Source organism: Nuphar pumila, chromosome 11 (assembly GCF_984573655.1).
Source record: "Nuphar pumila chromosome 11, dmNupPumi1.hap1.1, whole genome shotgun sequence".
Classification (NCBI taxonomy): domain Eukaryota; kingdom Viridiplantae; phylum Streptophyta; class Magnoliopsida; order Nymphaeales; family Nymphaeaceae; genus Nuphar; species Nuphar pumila.
The window spans coordinates 15,807,460-15,827,245 of NC_143259.1; the positions used below are offsets into that span (position 1 = coordinate 15,807,460).

A 19,786-nucleotide genomic window follows, 5' to 3' on the forward strand; every position below is an offset into this window, starting at 1 on the left:
ATAGGAATGTAGAAGATATTTTATTTTTGCCAATAGGATGGGCCTACAAAAAGGGGCGTCTTCCTATTGGGATCCTCTTGCTTCATTAAATAAAATTTAATTTCTTATTTATAATTGAATTCCAAATTAAATTGTAATTGATATCTATATTGGATCAAAATTTAGTTTAGATCTAAATTTATTTAAGTAAATCCATATCCAATTCAAATTCAACTTAACTTCTAAATTAAATTCAAATTCAAATCCCATATCCAAATTCACATTTAATTAAATTCAAATTCAAATTAAGTTCTAAATGTAAATTCACATTAAATCCTAATTCAAATTCTAAATTCAAATTGACGTTGAATTAAACTCAAATTAAATTCAATTCAAATTAATATTCATATTAAATTCTAATTCAAATTAAAATTAATCCTAGGGATGGCTGTGGACTGGGAAAAAATGGGGCCCAGCCCGTCTTACTCCATTTGGATCGGGGATGGAAGTTAAAATAAAAACCCGTGCAAAGATGGACTTAAGCTTTCCTCCATGCCACCCTGCCCCATCATCGATCCCCGTTAGTAAAATAGCTAAAATAATTTTAGGGATGGTAGTGGACCGAGGAAAAACGGGCCCCCACCCCACCTTACCTCACCCCGTTTGGATCAGGGATAGAGGACATGAAACAAGAATGGAGGTTAAAATCAAAACCCATGCGGGGATGAAGACGAGAATGAAAGTCTGAATTTTGACATGGAGTGGGGGGTGGAGACCTTGTCCCCCGCCTCCGCCGCCTCGGTCTACTGTCATCCATAATTAATTCCTGAATTGAGATATAAAAAATTAATTTTATTGATTTAATAATTAAAAAAAACTAGGGGTATTACTACCTAGGTGTGGAGCTGGGAAACAAGTTGAGCTGCTCTTGGTTCAGCTTTCCATGAACTCATTCCTGTTCGGTTCATGTAGCTAGCGAGCTGAGCCACGAGCTGCTCATTAACAAAAAATGAGCAGAGCATGGGCAAGTGTAAGCTTGTAATAATATAAGATATACAATTTAAGGGTAACATCTATTATTAAGATTAGATTTATACAGCCGGATAGTTTCCAAGGCATGTGAATGAGCGCATTTGAAGATCAAATCCCATTGTTGAGAACATTAATTTTGATGTATTTTTTTACACAAACCAGCTCGTCGCTCCGCTCATCTGAAGCTCGTCTGGCACGTGCTGAGTTAAATTGTAAACGAGCCGAGCTTGAACAAGGTGGGCTCGGCTCGTTTACCTGGTGGAAAAGGGCGGACGACCTCAGGGTTTTTATGCAGGCAGGGCGGCCATTGCTCAATAGGACTTTCTAACGTAGCAAGCCTCCGGGCCAAACACTGGTTATGACACAAATATCGTCCGATATCTTGAAAATATCACGTATTTGTCACGATAATTTCAATGGATTATATGATACTGAAAATGCAATATTTTGAAACGATCATCTCACTTAAAAATTTGGTGCCTTCGTTGAGATATTGATGTGATAAAGACAAATTTGGTGACTTCGTTTGAGAGCTCTTAGATCTCTGATCCAAGGATCATAAGAAACATGGCAATCCAGATCCACAGTAAAACCACAGGTAATGACATTTTGGGAATCCCCCACTCCCCGTTTGCATGAAGATTGGATTTGAAGTCAACTCTTGAACGGTGAATCCTCAATATCTATGGCTGCATCCAATTATCCAAACACGGCCTTATATGATATTGGATCCAATAAAAATGGATAAACTATGTTAGCTTCATATATATAAAAAATGGTCGTTTTACACCCGGTTCCTACTCGGATACGTTATTACATGACCAACCAGTTCCGAACATTGTTCGGGTAAGACCCAGTTGTATACGTTCCGGATCCATCGCCGACACAAATATAACTTATAAGTAAGCTATCCACATCCGGTAATATAGGTCGGATCATGTTCGTTTCCGGATATTAACCCGACCCACTTGCACTCTGGCGCGCTTAGCCAAGGAATTCGCAGAACCGTAATGTGGATACTTCAGTTCTTCCGTACGCCTTCTGTTTTTTTTCATGGTTTCTTGTTGGGAAAATTTTATTTAGAGCCCAGCCTCTTGCCCTCAATTTAAAAGATTGCCTTCACTTTTCTAAACTTCAAGAGATGAGTCATACTTTTTCTGAAAACAGTCAATTAAGGACCGCATCTTGAAATATGTGATTCCTTTTTTTTCCCGTGTTGTCCTTTGAAAATTAGAAAAATACCCTCATAAAGGAAAAAAGTAAGCAACTTAATTAGTAAGGCTATTATTGTAATTTGACTTATGATTTGAGCTGCATTAAAAGAACATTATTAAATATAGGACCTTATTTGGTAGTTTTCAAAAAATAGTCGGTAGTATATGGAATATCATAAATATGAGGCTTATTTTTTAAATTACTGGAGAAAGTTTTGGACATAAATGAAATTTTCCGTTTCTTTGTTGTTGTTTTATTAAATCAAAGAGTAGGTAACGTCAGATTCCCCGGCGACTTCCTCTCCGTTTTGTTGTGGAGAGGAAGAAGAAGAACCCAAACGGCGACGAAGACGCGAGTCGTATCGCCTCCCTCACAAATCATTCTAAGGATAGAGCGAGGGTGAGGTTTTGGGTTCGGATAAATCACAAAATCTTGATTCCCGATCACAAAATATAATGTTCGCCAAACGCCTCCTGAAGAAGGCGGTTCCTCAGGTCCCTTCTTCACGTTCTTTCTTGCTGCCTTTTCTTTTCTTTTTGCGTATTTTCTTGGGGAACGTTTTTATTTTGTTCAGATAATTCGTGCATTCCGCTTTAATCCGTAGTTTTTCTTTTTAATGCAAACGATCAAAGCGTTACGGAGAGGATTTACGTTCACTAATCGTCTGTCTAAACATGTTTTACTGTTGGTTACGTTGTTTCGATCAGAGGGATTAAAGGGGGAAGGATGAGGACCGAGCATGAATTGAACAGAACAATAAATACGCATTTGATTTGTTCGTTCGATTGAACGTTTGGTCGAACAATTTAGAAGCGATTAGTGGAAATGAGGACTCGGAACTTGAGGATCATGACGCTGTGTTTGATCGAAGGGCAGATTATTCGGGCTGTCGAAATTGGCCTTTGTTTGCATTTTCGAAGTGATCGTAATTGCTATTATTTGGAATTTGTTGCTGGATTCATTACAAGGTGTTGTATCCGTTGTTTTATAATCTCTCTCGAGGCATTGGGCCAATCGAGATGAATTGCATTGCATCCCCTGTTTTCATCGATCAACGAAGTTTCTTATCCCATCTCTTTAGGGTTAATGCGGTTCGCAAAGTCACCCCTAGGTTCTGATTATCGTCTTGTTCACTGTCTCTTTACAGGATTGCTGCTTGCTATTGTGGTAGATATAGAGCTAGGCTTGTCTTTTTCCTTGTTTTAGATGAAGCCTAATGATTTTGTTGAAAACAACTATGACAACATGCAAGCGCGGCAAAAATGCCGATAGCAATACTTAATTCTTCATTACTTCTCCTCTTTGTCCCATGTTGGCATGGTGTTTCTTACTCTCTTTCAAGCCTGTAGGATGGCAGAAGTGCTTCATAACATCTCCTCTTTTCCCATGTTGCCTTTTACATAGCCTTTCTTTGACTCGTACTAGATATTGGATTGAAACCATAGAGTTGCACGGCAGTGAAATAATTCCTTAAGCAAAGGAATTGCATGACAATTTAAGCCCCCTCCTTGATGACCGGGATGCCTTCTTGTGGGATACTCTCTACTTTCTTGAGTGATTCCTCCATCATTGTTCTCAAATGCATCTAGCCTCTCCCTTTAGATATATAGTATGCATGCATTATACACTATATACGTGCGCACAAAATGCAAACACGAACATACTGCAAACGTATTAGTGTATTCATACACGTGCAAATTACTTTTTTTTTTCTAATGATCTAATCTCTGGATTTTCTCTTCTTCATGTTTCAGTAAGGTTTAGCTCTTGTGTTTTATCTGCAGTATGTGATGGTTTAACAACTCTCCTTCCATGCACTCTCTGTCATTTGAAAACTCCTGGCATGTTGCCTAAGTCATTCTTATTTTCAGTGCTCTATCTTTTCACCATTCTTCTTCTTTGTTGAAGTATTCGATGGTTAATTTGGAGAAACAATGTGTATGTGCATGCACACATGCAAACATGCAAACATGCATGGGGATGTGTATGGTGCATGCATGTGTGCTTTAATGTGGGTAATGTGCAATATTTGCAAAGCGATTAATCTTATAATGGTTTTGCTAGCACTGTTTCTATTAATGGGCTGTTTGGGTCATTTTCCATCCATAGCTTGCCTAACCAAAAGAAAAAGATTAGAATGAAAAAGATCAAGAAATAACATAAAACTTAAAAATTTAGCAGTAATAGATTAAGAGCAAGTGAATCATGACGAAGGGTTGAATATAAGATTGTGGAATAAACAGTAGTCTGAAATAAAGAAAATGTTCAGTGGAACGAATGGCTGTCACTTTTTGTTTTATTCGTTTATTTTGTTGATGTGAAAATTTCCAATGACAAAAATCTTATTCACAATGGACAAAACCAATGCACCAGAGTGTCTCGGAATATCCATATTATGTATGATAATCTATGGCATTTTAGTTCCCTTTAGAAATGCTTCTCCATATTGGGTTTGGTTATGTCTTCAAACAATGATATGCTGGTTGAAGATATGTGAGCATGCTATCTATAGGTAACTGCTGAGCAAATATTTCTTTTGTTTTTTTTTTCTTTTCATTTTTCTTTTATTAGCCATGTCCTAGGATCTTTTTATAGTTTTCCTTTTCAATTATTTTTTCTTTTGTTCAGCAAAATATCCAACATGGGCGCCTGACCACTCCAGACTTGAATATTCGGATTACCCTCCACCATGGTATTCCCTCAACATCATCGATGTTGGCATATGATCCGATACAAGGGTTGCTAGCAATTGGAACATTGTGAGTGGAGAAGACCCCCTCTAGTTGGAAATTATCATGTATTTCTCATTATGTTTAAGAACATTGACTATAAAATTTTATTTAAATGGTTGCTGAAGTGTTGCAGGGTTTGTTGCCGTATCATGAATGTGACTTAAATAGAAATAGCCCAATGTATTTTAGTTACTTAAAAGTTCAGCGGAGTCTTTTAGATTTATTCTCAACTCCTCATCTGGTATATATATCTTATTTTCTGTTTTCTGATGTTGTTTGTATGTGGCTTTGTGTGTTTGCACAAGGGATGCATGCACACTCAAACATGTCAAGAGGAAACTCTTCTAGATTTGTTGGCATATCTAATGTACTGTATATTGTTATATCACAACTAAAAAAGTCTTCATGTTGATGCATCTAATTTTTTTTTATTTATGCTTCCTTTTGTATATTTTATTGCAGTTGCATTTAATTATTGTCTATAGTTTTCATCGAGAACGCAAAGTCTATCTCCCCCTTTATTTTGGACAAATCATTATAGGCATGGAAATGAAAATTGTTATATCAAAATCAAAAGATGCATATCCACTTACCAAAGGTACCACAGACCTTTTGAAGATTGCAGGGTGAAATTGATTTCCAGTGTTGACCTTTTATGTTGCTTGCTGGCTCATGTACATGAAGCATGTGAGTTGTGACTAAATCCACGAGTACTTTCTTCATGTGGTACTTTTACTAGAGTTTTAAAAGTTTATTTAGGATTGGTTTATTGGAGTCTTTGCTTTTCTTGAAATTATATTTCTAGGTATAAAATTTAGATGAAAAGCTTATTGGCTGCTGCAAATTTATAGCATTTAACTGAAAATTTTCCCTAATTCTCCTTTTTAATATGTGGTTGTAGGGATGGAAGAATTAAGGTTATAGGTGGTGATAGTATCGAATGTCTTCTCATCTCGCCAATAAAATTGCCATTCAAAAGTTTAGAGGTCTGTCACAATTTTGTCATTGTTATGTTCATGATAGTTATATGTTGATAGTAGGATGCAATCTTGGTATTGATTCAAATCATTCAATTAATCAGCTTCAGAATCCAGCTTTTTGATTTGAAGATTTAGTTTGTTATACTTTCTGTTCCATAAATTACCTAACGCTCAAGTCGTTTTAAACTTCAGAGTGTAACACAAACATTCTATTCAAAACCTTGACCTGAACATCCATGAGTGCTTAAACAAGTTACCAAATAATAGTGAAGAAAAACTTCATTGAGTTTGTTTTCTTCCCCTTCCCATCATATTTCTTGACACTGAGCAATGAATGAAGGTTTTCTAGACCGTGCACAATATATGCTATGCTAATGCATCTGACAGACGTACTGTATATTTCATGGAGAACTTTTCTATTATCAGTTATGCATGAGATGGATGACAAACTCAAGTCCAATGACTTTGCTCTGTCTGGTCTGTTCCCAAATTGCCAGAGAAATTTTGCATCTGAAACTAGTAATGAGTGGCAAATGACAACCATGATCTGCATATTCTACCCATATCTTCTGTTGAAGGTCATGGATTTTAGATGTGACTCCATATATCCAAATGTTCTAGGGGTATACTTGTTTGTACCTAGTAAAGAACATGTAGGCTGATAAGTGTCATATGTGATGCCTAGAACAAGTATTGCATATGAACACTAATCTAGGTTTTAGAAAAAACATTAGTTAGGTGTTCTGTACTGGAATATAGTCAGCCACTGTGATATGGACTTGTTAGAACTCTCAACATGGATTGACCATATAGATATGATGCCAGAAATAGTCTTCTTGGGACATAGAGCCCTCTTAGGCTGTTGTTGATAAAATTGTCTCCTATGGTGCTCTATTACTTTGTGAAGAAATTTACAAAGGGATGAAAAATAAAAAGCTTGGGCTGTCACTAGCATATTCACTAGAAGACTCAAATATACTACAACAATAAAGAAATATATTGATTTTCATTGCAAGGTGTAGAGTGACTGAAAGTGTAGATAGGAATAACCCTTTTGGTAACTTGAGATTGATCAGCAAGGGGCTTTAAGTCATTCATGGAGCTTAGTTAGCTGATTGACTTGCCATTAGGTAGTGAGAAATGTTCTTTGCAAGGTTGTATTGTATCGTTACCCGTATCGGTCGGGTCCAAAGTAACATCATATCGTATCTTAAATGTATTATAATTTTTTAATAAAAAATTTCAAAAAATCAAGAAAATTAGCAAAAATTCTAAAAAAATCACATCACATGAAACAATGATGAATTGTACAAAATACAACCATAAAATCACATATAAAGCATTTATGTCTCTATGAGCCACATAAGACATCATCAAATATCAACTAATATAGAATCATAGATAATATTGCATGCATACCTCACAAGAACAATGCAAAATATTATATATCTTGCAATTAAGAACATGCCACAAGACTCATACTTTCATATTACATAAACAAAAATATTATGACAATAGTTGTGCTCAATTTTCAATCGGTTTTCACTTATTACTTGAGTGCGCCATTGCCATGCCGGATCATCTTATGCCAACTTTGTTGGAAGAGTGCAAAGTCTGATTTCTACCTTGATACAACAACAACAACAACAACTACGCCTTCATCCCAAAACAATTGGGGTCAGCGATATGAACCAAAAAAGAAATTCATTTTGGGTCTTCCACATGAATCCTTTTCCTCCAATCATTTCTATCCAACGCCATGTCCTCGGTGAGGTTCAAAGCATTCATATCCTTTCCTATCATCTCCATCCAAGTCTTCCTAGGCCTACCCCGACCTCTTTTAACTAATATATTTTCCCATTTCTCCAACCTTCTAACTGGAGCATCATTAGGCCTTCGCCGAATATGTCCAAACCACCGTAAACGATTCTCTCGCATCTTATTTTCAATGGGTGCAACACCTACCTTCTTACGTATCTCTTCGTTCCGAATCTTATCTTTTATTGTATTTCCACACATCCATCTAAGCATCCGCATCTCAGCTACACTCATTTTTTGAATATGATGTCTCTTGGCAGCCCAACATTCCGTACCATATAGTAAAGCGGGTCTAATAGTCGTCCTATAAAACTTTCCCTTCAACCGCAATGGCATTCTACGATCGCACAGCACTCCAGTAGCACTTTTCCATTTCATCCACCCAACCTTTATCCTATGATTTACATCTCCATCAATTTCTCCATACTTTTGAATGATGGATCCCAAATATTTGAAATAATCATTCACCGGTATATCTTGCTCACCAAGCTTCACTACACTCCCATCACTACTTCGTTGCTTACTAAACCGACATTCCATATATTCAGTCTTACTCTTACTCAACTTAAAACCTCTAGCTTCCAATGTCTGTCTCCATAATTCTAACTTAGCATTAACCCCAGCTCTAGACTCATCAATCAAAACAATATCATCAGCAAACAACATACACCACGGTACATTTTCTTGAATTGATCTCGTAAGCTCATCCATCACTATCGCAAATAGGAAAGGGCTTAAAGCAGATTCTTGATGTAACCCAACCGTTATCGGAAAATTGGTTGTCACCCCTCCACAAGTGCGGACATTGGTTACTACTCCTTCATACATATCTTTAATTATACTAATGTACTTGAGAGAAACACCTTTCTTCATCATTGTCCACCAGAGAACGTCCCTAGGTACTCTATCGTATGCCTTCTCTAAATCAATAAAAACCATATGCAAATCTTTGTTCCTCTCTCTATATCTTTCAATAAGTTGTCTAAGAAGATGTATAGCTTCCATAGTTGATCTTCCAGGCATAAAACCAAATTGATTCTCCGATATCATGACAACCTTCCTCAACCTAGACTCAATCACCCTCTCCCAAAGTTTCATAGTATGACTCATGAGTTTTATACCACGATAGTTTGTGCAATCTTGTATATCACCCTTATTCTTATATAAAGGCACCAAAGTACTCTTCCTCCACTCATTAGGCATCTTATTTGTTCGCCAAATCAAGTTAAAAAGATTTGTCAACCATTCTAAACCTTTCTCTCCCAAGCATTTCCAAGCCTCGATTTCTACCTTGATATAAATCTTTAATTTTTGTAGATCCAACTTCGCGGTAAGTTGGCTGGGGCAGTGCCCCCCGGGGCAATTTTTTTTTGGAGAGTAGCTTTGTAATTCTACTCATAATAAATTTTTTTTTACCTTAACTCATTTTTTGATTGGAAAATAGTGAAATTGCACTTTTTTTACCTTAACCTATGTCTTTGGGTGAAAAAACGGTGGAAATGCACTTCTAATGGCCTCTAGACAAATGGAGAAATCGGCCCTCAAAAGGTATTTAAAATTCAAAATGAAAAAGTTACTTTCGGCCTTTTTAAAGTGCGCCAAAGGTGTACGATACAACAAGATACACCCTGTATCGTACAATACACCTGATACGGGTACAATACACATTCGTATCGTGATACAAGTGTGGATCATAGCGCAAAACCCAAAAGTAACAATATGTATTGTACCGTATCGTATATATGGTACGATACTTACAACACTTGTTCTTGGTACAATAATTGGGTGTTATCTTGCTTGAGGCATTTGGATGGGGTTCTAGTTTCCCAAGAGCTCTTGGATGCATGGTCAAATATCTTATGCTATATTGCTCCTCTTACTCTGTCGGATTATGTCTATAAAGTGGTGATGGTTTTAGTGGGGAAGAAAAAATTCTAATTTGAGCGGTGGTGGCTTTGAGAGAAGGAGCTTGGGGATTCAATACATGCGTGGTGGATGATTGTGCCTATTGAGGGGAAATGGGCTAGGTTTCTGCTTGCACGGAAACTTAGAAGACCAAGGAACAATATTAAGGGTTGGCTGAAAGATAACAATGCAAACAAGTTTTGCCTTATAGGCAGCTGAGAAGATGAGCTGCTTTAGAGTTATTTTAATAGTTTTAACATGTGTCACATTATGATTGATACATACTAATTTATATTATTTTTGGGCCGATACAAAACGATTCACTTGAGTATTGGTATGGGCGATACAGCTGTATCGGTGGCCAAACATTCAGGTCCGATACTGATACTAACAACATTGGGTTAGAGTTTGAACTCAATTGGGGCTTGTTGAGCAAAACTTATAAGATCCCATTCTTATGAATTGTGGTCTATATAAATCTTGTTTGGTTCTAAATGCTTAGGCCCCGTTTGGATGATAGGGGGCAATACCCGGGTTTTGAGAAATGCCAGGTTTTGCATAAAACCAGGCTTATCAAGTTTTACTAAAAACCTTAGTTTTGGCTATTTGGCTGAACAAAATATTTATTTTCAAGCTTTTATCCATTGGATGTCAAATAAGAAATTGTTCTTGAGAGTTTTCAAAACCTATAGTGTGAGGCCAAAACATAATTTTTTCTCTTTTTTTATCACATAACTAACATTCGAATTGACTACTAGGCCAATAAATTTTATTTTCTTATCATGCACATGAGTAGAGCGTCAAACTGAATATAACAGAAAATTTTAGTACAAATGCACAGGAGTATGGGGTGTTCATACATGACAAAAATCCATTTTAAACATATCTATATATATGAACATGAGTTTTCATTGAATAAGAATGCATATCACGAGTTGTTCATGTGAATTTGGTATGCATATGAGCAGGGGCTGTTCGCATTTGACAACCACTCACAAGTATAAATTTCATATGCAAGTGCTGATCATATTTGGAACAACACCCAATACATAAAAATTCATGAAAATTGTTGTCATAAAATGACAGCAATTCATAGGTTGCAAGTATGAACAAGTGTTGTCCATATTATTACAACAATTCAAGTGATTAATGTTCATGTGCATTTGATGTGGTACCAACTGTGGGTCAGTCCACGATCCAAATGGATCCAATACACAGAAGCAATAAAAGGATATCCAAAGTTCTGGCTGGGTTCAATCTTGTGGCGTTTTGACTTAGCAACTCGTCTATTCTGCAAGTAGGGACAACAGGAAAAGTGTAGATAATTTTATCGTCTTTCTATTAAGCCCAAATTTGTAATTTTTTGACAACTGGTTATCGAGATACGACTCAGACAAGATGACTGATTGTTGGACTTGGGTATTGTCACACTCAGGACAGTCCCGAAGATAAATTTCCTTGTCTCGCATATCAAAGAGTGGGAGATTATGAGTGAGCTTTCCAGGAAGCAACATTTTGTATGTGCATTGACTGCAGTTTGGGGAGAGCAACACTAGGTTCTTCCATTAGTGTACCTCGAATAGGAAGACACTAAATAGGGTGGTGCACCTGTTTTTCCAAAGGAAGAATTGCAAAATAAGGCTTTGTGATTATTTTAGAAAGTAGGTTGGTATTAATAAGTGGGAGGGTGGCGCATCACTATAGCCATCATGGAGTTGATGCAGCTAACAATGTGGAATTGCAACAACCATTTTTGCATGAAGAGATCAAAGTTGTAGTGTGGCAGATGTTGAAGCTTAAAGCCCCGAGACTTGATGACTTTGAGGACTTTTTAAATGGTTTTGGGATATTGTTGTAGCTAGCCTTGTGCAACTGTCTGAGGAGTTGCAAGAGTTCAATAGATTTTACCTTGCCCTCATTCCTAAGCAAATGGGAGGTAAAGGTTGTTAAAAATAAAATTGTATCCAAATACCCAATAAGGGTATTTTTGTCTTTTATCATATAGTACAGTCCACTAGGGACTGAAATGTAATTTAACATTATAATAAATAAATAAACTGTCATACAACTTAGAAACAACAGTCATATTTATGACTGCTGTGCACAATAGTCAAAATATGACTGTTGGGCACAACAGTCAAAAATATGACTGTTGTGCACAACAGTCAAATTATGACTGTTGGGTAGCAGTCCAACTAGACGTTGGACTGCCACCCAACAGTCATAATAATGACTGTTGGAAGGCAGTCCAAAGAGCTGGACTGCCTCCCATGTGTTGGAGTGAGGCTCTATAAATAGAGCCTCACTCCCTTGTTATTCCTCAATGCTTTTAGAAGCATTTGAGGGTTTTTCTCTAGAGTTTTTTCCAATCTTATAGGCTTGTATGCCTCTTGTGCTGTTTGGTATTTTTATCTCTTTTGAGATTGTATTTGGTCCATTAGTGACCAACTTTAAGTGAGTTTATTAAAGCCCTTTGTTGGCATTGTATTTGTTTCCCTATTGTTCTATTGTACCTTGTTTCATTACATGGTATCAGAGCAAGGTTCTTGAAAGAAGGAGAATCTCGTGAAGGAAGTGTTCTTCGATCATTGATCATTCCCTATCTTCTCTAGTCTAAACTCAAGTATTCATTATGGGAGAAAGAGAGTTCGCCACTGTCATCACCTACAAACTCAATGAAAACAACTACTTGATGTGGGCGACGGCTATGGAGAATCATATCAAAGGAAAAAATTGTGGGGTTTTGTTAGTGGTTCTACTAGTGAACCACAACTCAAATTGACTAGAAGAGAAGGAGATCAAGTCAAAGCCTTGTCCGAAGAAGAAAAAGAAAAAGCCTTGGAAGAATTCCAAAATAAATTGGAAGATTGGGAGGCAAGTAATGCACAAATACTCTCATGGTTTATGAATACCATGGAGTTCAAGATCGCCACCAATATCATCAAATTCAAGAAGGCATGTGACGCATGGAGCTTTCTAAGAAGTACTTTTATCCAAAAGGATATGGCTAGACTTTATTATCTCCAAGATAAGGTACGTAATTCAAAACAAGGAGATAAAAGTGTAAGAGATTTTTACGGTATTTTATCTCCTATTTGGGATGAATTAGCCATGTTGGAACCAAAATGGGAAGGTTCGGCTATTGATATGAGAAGGACCCAAATCGAAAGAGAAAATCTTTTCTCCTTTCTTTATGGCCTTCGACCGGAATTTGAGCAAGTAAGATCTTCCTTACTTCATAGGACCACTTCTCCTTCTATAAGTGAGGCCCTTGTTCAAATTTGTCAAGAAGAGACAAGACTTGGAATGCACAAGTCTAATGATGAGGTCCTTGCCATGGCAAGGCCCAGAAATTTTGTGAAAACATATAAACCACCTCACTTTGACAAGAAGTTTAATGGAGAAGGACACAATGGAGGAGGATACAAGGGAGGATACAAAGGAAAAATTATTTGTCATCATTGTAAGGAACCCAGACATATAAGACTGGAATGTCCCAAATTTAAAAAGGTGGCCGCCTTAAGTGAAGAACCTCAAGAATCAAGAAAAGGGGGCAACTTCAATGAATTAAATCTTGCTCAAATAGCAGAAGCCGTCTCACAACTTCTTAAGGTTGCACCTTCTACATCCGGAGCTGCCATCTCTTCCTCGTCTCCTCCAAGTAAGACCTTTTGGATTCTAGACTCAGGTGCTTCTTTCCACATGACTCATAATGAGTCTCTATTATCTGATTGCACTAAATCATATTTTTCATGTGTGTCAACTGCCGATGATACCTCTTTAAAAGTCAAAAGCTTAGGAAACCTTGATGATATTTCAAAAAAATTCTTTGTTCCAAAAGTGAGAGTCATTCTCAAACTGGATTTGAATCTTTTTTCGGTCTCTCAAATTGTTGACTGTGGTTCTAAAGTATTCTTCTCATCTAAGGCGTGTTGGGTGCAGGATCTCCAGTCAGGGAAGCTGATTGGGCAAGGCCATAGACGAGAAGACCTTTACTACATGGATTTCCTGTGTTTACCAAAATACTCGTTTTGTAATCATGTCAAAGACATTAATATAGATCTTTGGCATAAAAGATTAGGACACCCAAGTATATCCAAATTATCTCTTTTTCCATTTTTGGAAAAATTTTGTAAAGATTTTGTATGTGAAGATTGTATACTTGGAAAAATGCAAATGATACCTTTTGGGTCTAGAACCTCTGTGACAGATAAAATTTTTGAATTAGTGCATTCGGATGTGTGGGGTCCCGCTCCTGTTATGTCAAAAGGTGGTTATTCGTACTATGTTACATTTATAGATGATTTTAGTAGACATACTTGGATTTACTTTCTAAAACACAAATCCGAAGTTTTTTCATGTTTTAAAAACTTTCATAATCTAGTTAAAAATCAATTTAAAACAAATATTAAAGTCTTCCGCTCCGACTCTGGGGGAGAGTTTCTTTCAAATGAATTTCAATTATATCTAAAAAATCATGGAATTGTGCATCAAAAATCATGCCCTAGGACACCTCAACAAAATGGGATTTCTGAAAGAAAACATCGTCATATCATTGAAACTACTAGAACCCTACTTATTTCAAAAGAAATTCCAAAGCAATTTTGGGCTGAAGCTGCCGTAACCGCAGTCTATTTGATAAATAGAATGCCTTCTCAAACTTTGGAAAACAAGTCTCCTATTGAAAAACTCTTTAAAATTTCTCCTGATTTAAAAAGGCTAAGGGTATTTGGTTGTAAATGCTTCGTGCTTCTTGAAAAATATAGCAAACTCTCTCCTAAAGCCATAAAATGTGTCTTTCTTGGCTATGCTGATAATAAAAAAGGATATCGATGTTATGATAAAACAAATGATAAACTCTATGTTTCTAGAAATGTTACCTTTCTAGAAAATGAGTGTGGATTTGATTTTGAAGTTCCTAAGAAAGAATCCGAGTATGCTTTCTTATTTGATTTGTTACCCAATAAAGGTATTAGTAATGATATTGAAACCTTCGAGTCTATTAATGACTCAAGTAGTGAACCACCTCAAGATCTTCTTCAATACTCTAGACGAAATACTGGGGAGCATCCATGTGCCCTTGACAGATATAATCAATTAACAAATACTGAAGAAACTAGTGTTAGAAGGTCAGAACAAACACATAGGCCTCCAAGTAGGTTTGTCTCATATGAATCCTTCTTACCAAACTACCATTCATTTCTATCATGAACCATCCAACTATAACGAGGCCAAAAATATAAACGAATGGGTTGAAGCCATGAAAATTGAATTAGATGCATTACACAAAACTCACACTTGGGCAATTCAACCTCTTCCTATCGGAAAGAAGACAATAGGGTGTAGATGGGTGTTTAAAATTAAAACAAAAAGTGACGGGTCTCTTGAGAGATATAAAGCAAGACTTGTTGCAAAAGGATATTCTCAAGAATATGATATAGATTATGAAGAAACCTTTGCCCCAGTAGCTCGTATGACTACAGTTAGAACTCTAGTTGCTGTAGCATCCATTCGAAAATGGCCGATATATCAGTTAGATGTTAAAAATGCATTTTTGAACGGAAACTTAAATGAAGAAGTATATATGGATCCTCCCCCTGGTCTGTCTATTAAAAAAGGCATGGTCCTTCGTCTTCAAAAAGCCCTATACGGGCTTAAACAAGCCCCTAAAGCATGGTATGATCGGTTCAGTGGTACGATATTAAAACTTGGATTTAAATCTTGTTACACTGACACTGCTCTTTTTGTGAGATCTACAGGTACCTCATTGATCATTCTTCTTTTGTATGTTGATGATATGATCATCACAGGGAATGATCAAAAGAAAATTGAAGATATTAAAATTTTGCTTAAAAAATCTTTTGATATGACTGATCTTGGTTTTTTGAGATACTTTTTAGGAATTGAAGTAGCCTACTCACCAAGAGGATATATTTTATCTCAAATCAAGTTTGCAGCTGATATTGTTGAGCGTTCAGGAATCACAGACACAAAATATGCTGATACTCCTGAAGTAATAAATGCGAAAATGCGAGCTGAAGATGGAGTATTATTAGATGATCCAACCCCTTATCGACAACTTATTGGATCGTTGATGTACCTGTCCATTACAAGGCCAGATATTGCGCATGCCGTACATTCTGCAAGTCAATTTCAACATGCGCCCACAACCGTCCACATGAGTGCAGTATTAAGAATAGTTCGATATATCAAGAAAACTATATCTAAAGGACTATTCTTATCCTCTTCCTCATCTTTAAGTCTTATTTCTTACACTGATTCTGACTGGAGAGGAGATCCCAATAACCGTCACTCAACTACTGGCTTTTGTGTATTTTTAGGTGATTCTCTCATTTCTTGGCGATGCAAAAAACAACAGAAAGTGTCTTTATCTTCTACGGAAGCTCAGTACAGGGCAATGTCTACCACAACCACTGAAGTTGTGTGGATGAGAGCACTACTTTCCGATATGGGTGTTGATGTCTCAGAACCTTCAAAGCTATGCTGAGATAATAAAAGTGCCATCTATATAGCCAGCAATCACACATTTCATGAGCGAACAAAACACATTGAGATGGATTGTCACTATGTTCGCGAAGAATATTTGAAGGGGACCATTACATTGCCATATGTCCCGTCTAAATTTCAGATTGCAGACTTCTTCACCAAAGCTCTTCCACTACCTCAATTTTTGTATCTTCTTAGCAAACTTTCGGTGATTTCCCCATAAGTTTGAGGAGGAGTGTTAAAAATAAAATTGTATCCAAATACCCAATAAGGGTATTTTTGTCTTTTATCATATAGTACAGTCCACTAGGGACTGAAATGTAATTTAACATTATAATAAATAAATAAACTGTCATACAGCTTAGGCACAACAGTCATATTTATGACTGTTGTGCACAACAGTCAAAATATGACTGTTGGGCACAACAGTAAAAAATATGACTGTTGTGCACAACAGTCAAATTATGACTGTTGGGCAGCAGTCCAACTAGACGTTGGACTGCCACCCAACAGTCATTATTGGAAGGCAGTCCAAAGAGCTGGACTGCCTCCCATGTGTTGGAGTGAGGCTCTATATTCCTCAATGCTTTTAGAAGCATTTGAGGGTTTTTCTCTAGAGTTTTTTTCAATCTTATAGGCTTGTATGCCTCTTGTGCTGTTTGGTATTTTTATATCTTTTGAGATTGTATTTGGTCCATTAGTGACCAACTTTAAGTGAGTTTATTAAAGCCCTTTGTTGGCATTGTGTTTGTTTCCCTATTGTTCTATTGTACCTTGTTTCATTACAAAGGTGTCACACGTTTCTGTCCCATATAACTTTTGGATCAGTCTATAAGATTGTAGCCAAGGCTTAGCCAACCGTTTAGCCCGTAATAGGTAAAGGTGATTGATGAATCCCAAAGGACTTTTGTTCTCGGATGCCAGATCTAGGAGTGCATCATTATGACAAATGAGGCCATTCGTTTCATATCATATTCAAAGCGACATACTTTTCTTCTTAAAGTTGATCTTAAGAAAGCCTTTGGTTTTGTTTCATGGGGTTTCTTGCTAATGAGCATGGAAAATATGGGCTTTGGGCCTCGTTGGAATCATTGGATTATAGATTTGCAAACACAATTTATCTCAAAAGCAGGGGGCACATTTTTTGTCCATCACCATTGCAAACACATGATTTTTTGTCCCAAAAGAAGCCATTTTTAAGGGCAAAATAGTCGCACCTCAAGGTGTGCAACTTTTTGTCCCTAAAATTATGGGGCCCAAACGAGGTAAAAAAAGTATGTGAACTTTTTGGCCATGAGATATTTTTGTCTTCTATGTCAAATGCATCCTTACTCCCTTAAGGATTTTTGAATCCCTCGGATCTTGAGATGCGAGGGTCTGACTGCATTAGAGATCCGAGGATCTCTCGCCCTCGCCCTTTATTTCAGGGATCTCAAATCCCTGAAATGAGGGAATATGAGATCCAACGTTTGCAGGTCTTGAATCTCTGGCATGGGGCCCATGCCACATTAGCCATCCCCATGCCAGCTCAGATCGTCAGATCTGAGATCTGAGGCATTCAAACACACCCTTAGTGAGAACTTTGATAACTACTTTCAGATGCAAGGAGGCCTAAGGCAAGGGTGTCAACTCTATCCCCTGTTAATAGTTGAAGGTCTAACCATGCTCTTTTGCATAGCGATAAGACCAGGGTTCTTGTGCCCATATCATTCCATGGCAAGGACTTTTCTGTGAGTCAGTCTGTGGATGATTGCTTGTATTTAAAGCGAGCCTTGGTCATATGAGCACAATCACCCTTAACTTTAGATCACCCCCATTTATTTTGGGGGCTGAGCATTAACGAGGCTAAATGTGGATTGATGGTATTTAATGCGGATTCAGATACCCAAAATGCAGCTGAATGCATATTTGTGTGTAGCAGTGGGAGTTGTCCCTTGACATATTTTGGGATGCCTATCACCATAGTTCGTATTAAAGCTCCATAAGGGGTGTCTGTTGAAGACAGGATTTTCGAGAAACTCCAATCTACTTATCATTCGCAGGATGGTAACCTTACTGAAACATGTCTTCTCTTATATTTCTTCATATTTCATGTCCATTTGCACTATCCCTAACAATATAGAGAAGAATATATCAAAGCAATTGAGGTCCCTATGGAGGGGCATAAATAAAGACCAGAAACTGTCATTGCTTAAATGGGATATGGTTTTATACCTAGTAGAAATGGGTGGTCGGTATGAACAAGGCTTCTTTAAGAAAATGTTCCTCCAAAAAAAAAATGTTGGTGGTGTTTGTGCACTGAGGATGAGCTATGGATCAGATTCCTAAAGAACAAATATGGGTTGAAGTTTGGACCATGGAATTGGAGCCTTAACAGTAGAGGGTGAAAAGATTTTGGGATGTGGCTGCATTGGAAAGGGGTATGACAGGAATTCATGTATCGCATGACAAGTTGTTCGGTTATATGTTGTTGACATAGAAGCACCTATCATTCTTGTTCTTGGCTAATTTTTTCTAACTGTTTAGCAAGGGATTGCTACATTGTGGATGAAGGTTGGATGGTACAGTTAGAAGAAATTTCAAGGATCTCCTAGATCCACTGCAACATGTGCACCCAACTGAGATGTCGCTGGACAAAGCTATCTGGGATGATTCTAATCTTCATGAAAGGTAACATCGATTATTCCTTATCATTTATTATACAGCTGTAGTTAGAACCACGTGGCATATGCATGATCGTATTAGTTCAATCAATGGTCACCAACATTGGCAACCTCAAGTTGTTGGGCGAATTTAAAAAATAATTGTCTCTTGGAAAATACCAGAGGAATCATGGCACCTTCGAAAAGGAGAAATTAGAAAATTAAGTAAACATAAAAGGGGTTTCTTACTGATTCTAATGATCAATGTACAAAAGGAAAGAACAGTACCAAAGCAGGGATAAAAAGGACTCTAGGACGGATTATATTGAAGTGTGGAAAGAGTAGAAAATATTTTCCTGCTATTTTCAAATTAGTTGAACTTTTTAAATAGCATCTTGTTTTGTTAGATCTATTAGGCTGGTATCATGAATTTAGGGGAAGCACAAAATTTGAACTTTTTTTTTGAGATGGGGGGGGGGGGGGGGCTTTTTCTGACTTGGAGTTTCACATGGTTGGGAAGAAACCAAAGAATTTTTGAGGATACATCATCAGTGTTGCTCGCACTACATTTCAGGATAAAGAACTTAGAATTCCTGTTCACACAGAATAAATGGCCTGGATCAGATTTTAGTTGGTTTGGGGAATTGAGGATTGGGTTCGATAGCTAGGATAATTTGCTTAGGATATATGTAATTTTAGGTTGATATCTTGTCATTTTTTTTAAAGTGACCCATATTCTTAATGATATACTAAAATTATTATTTTTCACACAAAAAGTGTTTGGTTTGACAAAGTTATTGTTTAACCAAAATATCATGAAAATGTCACAATATTCTGAAAGTATCATGACACCTGTGATGTGCCTATGGTATGTCACTGATTTTATTGTTTTTCTTTGGTAGTGCATAACCTCAGTGGCATGATTAAAACTTAAAAGTCTGAGCAAACCAATATGTTTTATCTGCTTCTTAGTTCA

The 19,786-nt window shown here is 37.0% G+C and overlaps 1 protein-coding gene across 1 annotated transcript in view; it reads left to right on the forward strand.

Moving 5' to 3' along the window:
• The first annotated feature begins 2,537 nt into the window (after nucleotides 1-2,537).
• The window catches only part of LOC149822094 (uncharacterized), an 81,118-nt gene continuing 63,869 nt past the window's right edge, over nucleotides 2,538-19,786 (forward strand). The window contains exons 1-3 of the mRNA XM_089980217.1: nucleotides 2,538-2,720; nucleotides 4,855-4,985; nucleotides 5,860-5,944. Coding sequence (XP_089836343.1) covers nucleotides 2,682-2,720; nucleotides 4,855-4,985; nucleotides 5,860-5,944 — 255 coding nt within the window. The 5' untranslated portion in view covers nucleotides 2,538-2,681. The remainder of the gene's footprint in view (nucleotides 2,721-4,854; nucleotides 4,986-5,859; nucleotides 5,945-19,786) is intronic.